Here is a 6,190-nt window from a genome sequence, read left to right as displayed (position 1 = left end):
GCCGGCCCCCCCGCAGCTTCAGCCCCTTCCTGTGCAAGAGGCGGCCGGACTACGCCGCCACGTCCGTCTACATGATCAACCTGGCGGTCTTCGACCTGCTGCTGGTGCTCTCCCTGCCATTCAAGATGGCCCTGGACCAGGTGCAGTCGCCTTCCCCCTCCATCTGCACGTTGGTCGAGTGCCTCTACTTCATCAGCATGTATGGCAGTGTCTTCACCATCTGCTTCATCAGCCTGGATAGGTTCCTGGCCATCCGCTACCCGCTCCTGGTCAGCCACCTCCGGTCCCCCAGGAAGATCTTTGGCATCTGCTGTGCCATCTGGGTCCTGGTGTGGGTCGGGAGCATCCCCATCTACAACTTCCACGAGGAAGGGAAAAGCTACAAGTGCTTCCACAACATGTCCGACAGCACCTGGAGTCCCCAGGTCATCTTCCCCTTGGAGGTGTTTGGCTTCCTCCTTCCCATGGGCGTCATCAGTTTCTGCTCCTCCCGGAGCATCCACATTCTTCTCAGCCGCAGGGACCACACCCAGGACTGGGTCCAGCAGAGAGCCTGCATCCGGACCATTGCGGCCAGCCTGGCTGTCTTCGTGGTCTCCTTCCTCCCGGTCCACCTGGGCTTCTTCCTGCAGTACTTGGTGAGGAACGACTTCATTGTCGAGTGCAGAGCCAAGAAGAGCATCAGCTTATTCTCGCACTTGACCCTGTGTTTCTCCAATGCCAATTGCTGCCTGGATGTTTTCTGCTACTACTTTGTCATCAAGGAATTCCGCACAGATATAATGGCCCACCGGCCTTCCAGGGTCCAGCTGGTCCGCCAGGACACCATGAACACCAGGGGCTAAGGGTAGGAGGCCCTGCTTGGAGGAAGGAAACCCTAGCCTGAGTTCTAGTAGAGGAGATCCTGCCACATGAATTTCGATGTGGTGGGATGATGCTAGGCACCTTCACTGTGTGCTTCCCTTCTGATGCTCATTATACCACAAGGACCTGTTCCTATCACCCAGCTAGCCCCGCCGAAATCACCCAGTGTTTGGTGATCTTAGAAGAACCCAAGGACCAGCTGAATTCTTGATTTCCAAATCCCAAAGGTACGAGACAGAAGAATCAAGAAAGAAAAGGAGACTATTTGGACACGACTATTTCCTACTTCTCTCAGTCCTTCTGTTAGTATAGAAGATTCTGGAAAGAAAGAGAAGCAGAGCGTGGTTAGGGGAGAGAATCAAGAGAGCCAGTTGTGGAGAGCGTCTTGGCTACAGATGGAGCAGCAGGGATGGATCAAGCTTCTTTTTATTTAGGGGTCCCAGGACAAAGTTCATTTATCTTTTCTGGTCCCTTCTGCAGGTCTGTTGGCCAATAACTTCACATAAATGATGGCATATAGAGGTGTTTGGGGCCAGCCAAGCATGGACAGATAGCCCTAAGCTTCCTGTGGGCCTTGGAAGAGCTCAGGAGGCCACCCACACCTTCCCGGGCCAAGAGAAGGCTGTAGAGGACTGAGGGGGACTGGCAGAGGCTGTGGGGGTAGAGCAGAAAGGTATTAGTGACACCTGAGAGCCATGAAAGGCCAGGATACACCTAGGATAGGAAGGAGACTGGCCAAGGCCTGAAGATAGGCAACCCCTTCCCCATTGCCATTACGGTATCCACCACGTGGAGTGTCAGTGCTGGCCCAGGGTGAGGAGACAGTGGGAGGTGGCCTTGTTCGGTGTGTGTGCGGGGGGGTGAGGGAGTTGTCACTGAACATTGTCAACTTAAAATGGAAGGCTGATGCAAAGCAAGTAAAGCCAGAGAGTTTATTTGGGCCACAAAATCCAAATAACTGTGTGCTGAGATCTTACAGATTTCAGGATGATTTCACAGGCAAGAGTCCCGAATGGGAGTGGGGAATGGCGAGGAGTCTTAGACAGCAATGATTGGATCATTCTGTGATAAAGGAGCAGGGTGACCTCATGGTCACCTGGAATCGCTGTGCTCAAATCTTAAGTGGTGGGGACAGGAGTCTGGAAGAGAAAGGAGTAAATGTATCGGGCAACAAGGATGTTCATAAAACAGAAAGTCCAAGGAGTCTGGGTGGCTTCTGGAGCTATTTCAGGGGCACATTCCTAAGAAAAGCACAAGACATGCCCAAGTTTTATTTCCTAACAGTGCTGACTCGGGTGGACTGGATCTCATTTTCAGCAAACACTGGTCTATGTCAGGATCTGTCAGTTTCTTTAAAGTTCCGGTTTAATGATGTGGTATTGTATCATGAAGGACTCATTCTGGTCTGGTCTGTTGGGTCCAGAGCAGGAGTTTAGTCTGAAACACTGGTGTCCTGTAATTTTTACTAACAACGTGACCAGCCTTCACTCTCAGACAGGTGGGGGCATTGTTTCCTAGACCTAGTTTCCTCGAAAACTCAAGAAAGGATCATCTTGACTTGGTCCCACCATAGTAGGGTAAGGGAAGCTTATGTCTTACTCATAAGCCTTCCTTATCCTTGGCTGGGCAGCTGGGCAGCTGGTGCAGGGGACACTGCCCACGGGGCCGTCAGGAATCAGCCAGGAATGGGGGGGGCCAGGCCTTGAGAAAGACAGCAAGGAGCTCATGCGAGTTCCAGGTGGGGAACTGTAAACAACAGAGCCACCCACCGCTTCTCTAATGAGCTGGAGACGAGCACACAGTGCCAGCCCGGCAGAGAGCCTTCGATGACTCAGCTGCCCCAGAGAGTGAACCGATGGGTAAATTGCGGGGTGGTTTTACAGGATGGAATGAGGTGGATGAGGAATAACCAGTGAGCTCTAATGTGAAGGGGGCCAAAGAGCTTTAGGAAGAAAAGCAACATAGTCTCCCCATAGGGCAAGGGAAGGCCTGGAGGAGGGGTGAGGGAGAAGTGGTTTAGATTCAGATAAAACCTGGACCTTGCAGCCCAAGTCTTCTAGCCATGGATAGGAGAAGGCATGGGTTGGGTGGGACCAGGCAGGAAGGGCTGAGGGCAAGACTGCTTCCTGCCTGATAGTCTGTTTCCCCAGCCAGACGGAGCCACTGAGGGCCAGGAGCCCGCCTTCTGCTGCCTCCTCGCGGCCAGCCACAGCCTCCACAGCCTTCGGATGGTGCTCTATGCACCCTCCCAAGTGGTTGGAGGGAAGGGTGAGGAAGAAAGTGTCAATGACATGGTGGAGATGGGTTGGAGTGACCATAACCAGGACCGAGACCCCTGGGAACAGACAGCCTCAAAGTCAGGGACTCTGCAGACCCTGCTCAAGGTGAAGCTGATTCCTGTCCAGCTGCCCTGTCCTGGACACCCCTCTCCCTACCCACAGCTGCTTTGTCTCATGGCCACTTGGAACAATGATATGAACTGGACACTTTGAGAAGGCCAGACTGTCCCATATAGCAGGGCATTTGGGGCTGGAGTTGGGTAGAATCCATGGGCGAGCAGAGTTAGGAACCCCTTCCTCTAATTGCTCCCTTTGCATTGGGAGCGAGGAGCCCATCTGGATGTCATTCAGGTGCCCACCTGTGATTCATTCGGGTGCACTCACGTCTGCCTTTCCTGGGGCTAGGTGAGTTTCCTAAGAGAACAGGTCAGGGGCCCTGACCACGCACCCTCCCCAGTGATGCTCAAACATGGAAGTGTGGCATGACTCTGGTCCGGCAGAGGAGAGAGCTCTAGGTTCCTACAGGAGAATTAATAGAAAGGGAGGGGAGTCTAGACCCATGAGCTGTAACTTCGAAAGAGTAGGTTCTTGGAGGGTGTTCTCATCCATGCAATTGTTAATAACAGGAGCTACCTGACCTGGGTCATGTTTAAGAATAGGGATTTATTTGACTCATGAATCTGCTGGCTGGATAGTCCAATGGTATGGGGCTGGCATGAGGCCAGCTACACCAGGACATGGCCAACCAAAGCAGAGTGGTGGCCACATGCAAGAGAGACCTAGAGACAGACGTCTTCCTTATATAACAACCCACTCTCCTGAGAACTAACCCAGCTAGAGCTCACCGTCTCACGAGACATCATTAATGCATCTGTGAGGTGATACTGCTACGATCCAATCACCACCCACCAGACTTAACTCTTAACTCTTACCACCGCCCAACACCACTACCCTGGGACTGTATTTCAAAACATGAATGTTCAGGGGCCAAGCCGTTGTCAAACCATAGCAGAGGGTTAACACAGTCTTGGGTTGATGTGACAGCCACAGACCTGTGGGTGGGCTTTGGGGACCCCCGATTCAGCCCCAAACACTGAAAGGAGTATAGATGGACCTCGTCTCTCCTCATAGAGACCCATGCTGGCTAAGGGTCTGTGGTCCAGTGTCTCTGGCCACCGCTCAGCAGGAGGGTCCTAACCTTGGACCTACAAAGTCATAACCGGAGCTGGTTTGAAATTAGCGGCAGGCCCAGCAGCACAAGAGGTATGAAGAGGTAGTGTGGGTTAGGGTTAGGGTTAGGGTTAGGGTTAGGGTTAGGGTTAGGGTTAGGGTTAGGGATAGGGTTAGGGTTAGGGTTAGGGTTAGGTTTACGGTTAGGGTTAGGGTTAGGGATAGGGTTAGGGTTAGGGTTAGGGTTAGGGTTAGGGCTGCATGCGTCTGAGGACACATTCCTGCAGCAAGTGGAAGCCCGTGGTTCCGAGAACCCTGAACTTAGTGTGGAAAGACTGAATTTCCGGCCGGGAAAGCCAGTGGACACTGAGGCCATCGCTTGGTCCCTAAATATGCTTTGTTCTCCTAGTCTGGAAAACACTGAGACGCTTCTGTTAAACGGACCTTTGCAAAGCCGTCATGACAAATTGGGAAAAGTAATTTAATTAATCTGACTTGCCACATAAGTAGATTCGCATGCTGCCATGTGGTCATGCCTTGGGCTATGCCAGCTGGCCCCTGATGGCCCCTGCCAGGTGACCCAGCAATCTTGGTCCCTTCAGGAGCCACCTGGACACCAAGTGTGAGGCCACGGGGAGTGTCCCTCAGGCCTGCCTCAGGAGCAAGGCTGGGCCTGTCCCACACAGCCAGGGCTAGTCCCTGTGGGGTGCAGTTGAGCTCCCCCACATCCACGCTGCGCGTTCTCTGTGGTAGCGGCTAGCTGTGCAGAGCATGCCCGCCTTGGCTAGTCCACACTGTTCCCGCCACCTTGTCCCACGCCACGACATCGCCATGGCACCAGGGTGCTTCCTAAGGCTATGGCGCTTCTGCATAACCAAGGGGCAAAGCATCAGAGACCTGCTGACCCCAAAGGACTGCAGACACGGGGCCCGTCTCCAGAAGTCCCCCGACTAGTGATGCCTCCCTTCTCTGACCGCCCATGGCATGAGCTCTGTTCTCTGGGTTAGATCTGAGCTTTCTTTGTGGCTCCTCCCACCTGAGTCTGCTCCCCTGTTAGAGCTCTGGATGGTGTGAACGGCAAGGCTGTGGCCTGGGCCACTCCTCCCCCCCCAGGTCCCCATAGTTGTGAGCACAGCCCAGTGAGGGCCCAGGTGCCAAGGGCTGGCCAGGGACACTCTTGCTCCTTGACAATTCTCCCCTGCTAATTCAGGAGCCACTACATGGGGGCCATGTGCCCTCAGGGCAATGATGGACCTCCCTGGGCCCCCAGGGAGGATGTGACTGGGACAATGCCAGTCAATAAGCTGCATTTGTCAACAGCATTCCTCTTGGGTCACCCCTCTGGGGCTCTATAGAGCTGGAAGTCACTGTAGAGGGATCTTCAAAGAGCTCATGGAAAATGTGTATTATGAAAAAGCTATGCGTGGGTTTCTTTTTTTGCACCAAAAGAAACTTGTACTTCAATTCCATTTTTCAATGAACTTTTGAGAGTCCCTGCATATTAAGGCTCTGTAGCTGCCACAAGATGCTAAGGACATTTGGAGTACTAAGATGCCACCCTGGCAGCAAGGTGCCACAAATAAATAGTTATTGCAATGACACTTCAAGTGACTGTGACCCAAAACAATTGTAGAAACTCATAGAAGTTAAAAAGGAGTTGGTTTGTGGAGCAGTGAGGAAAGAAATTGGGCAGAGCCTCTGTGAGGGTGTGTGGAGCCGCTGTGAGGGTGTGCGAAGCCGCTGTGTGGGTGTGCGGAGCTGCTGTGAGGGTGTGCGGATCTGCTGTGTGGGTGTGCGGATCTGCTGTGTGGGTGTGTGGATCCGCTGTGTGGGTGTGCGGAGCCGCTGTGAGGGTGTGCGGCGCCCATGGGGGGGGG

General features: G+C 53.4%; 1 protein-coding gene across 2 annotated transcripts in view; it reads left to right on the top strand.

Annotated features, from left to right (window-relative positions):
• The window catches only part of GPR55 (G protein-coupled receptor 55), a 73,850-nt gene that overhangs the window by 51,444 nt on the left and 16,216 nt on the right, over nt 1–6,190 (top strand). Inside the window, exon 3 of one of the 2 annotated variants that reach the window (XM_006171117.2) lies at nt 41–4,412. The exons of the other annotated variant lie outside the window; for it this stretch is intronic. Within the exon in view, the coding sequence (XP_006171179.1) occupies nt 41–845 (805 nt within the window). The 3' untranslated portion in view covers nt 846–4,412. Of the gene's footprint in view, nt 1–40; nt 4,413–6,190 lie in introns of those variants that run through there. 2 annotated transcript variants of the gene reach the window in all.

Source organism: Tupaia chinensis, unplaced genomic scaffold (genome assembly GCF_000334495.1).
Source record: "Tupaia chinensis unplaced genomic scaffold, TupChi_1.0 Scaffold149383_1, whole genome shotgun sequence".
In the NCBI taxonomy this organism is placed as follows: domain Eukaryota; kingdom Metazoa; phylum Chordata; class Mammalia; order Scandentia; family Tupaiidae; genus Tupaia; species Tupaia belangeri.
This window is presented reverse-complemented; position numbering and strand designations above follow the sequence as displayed.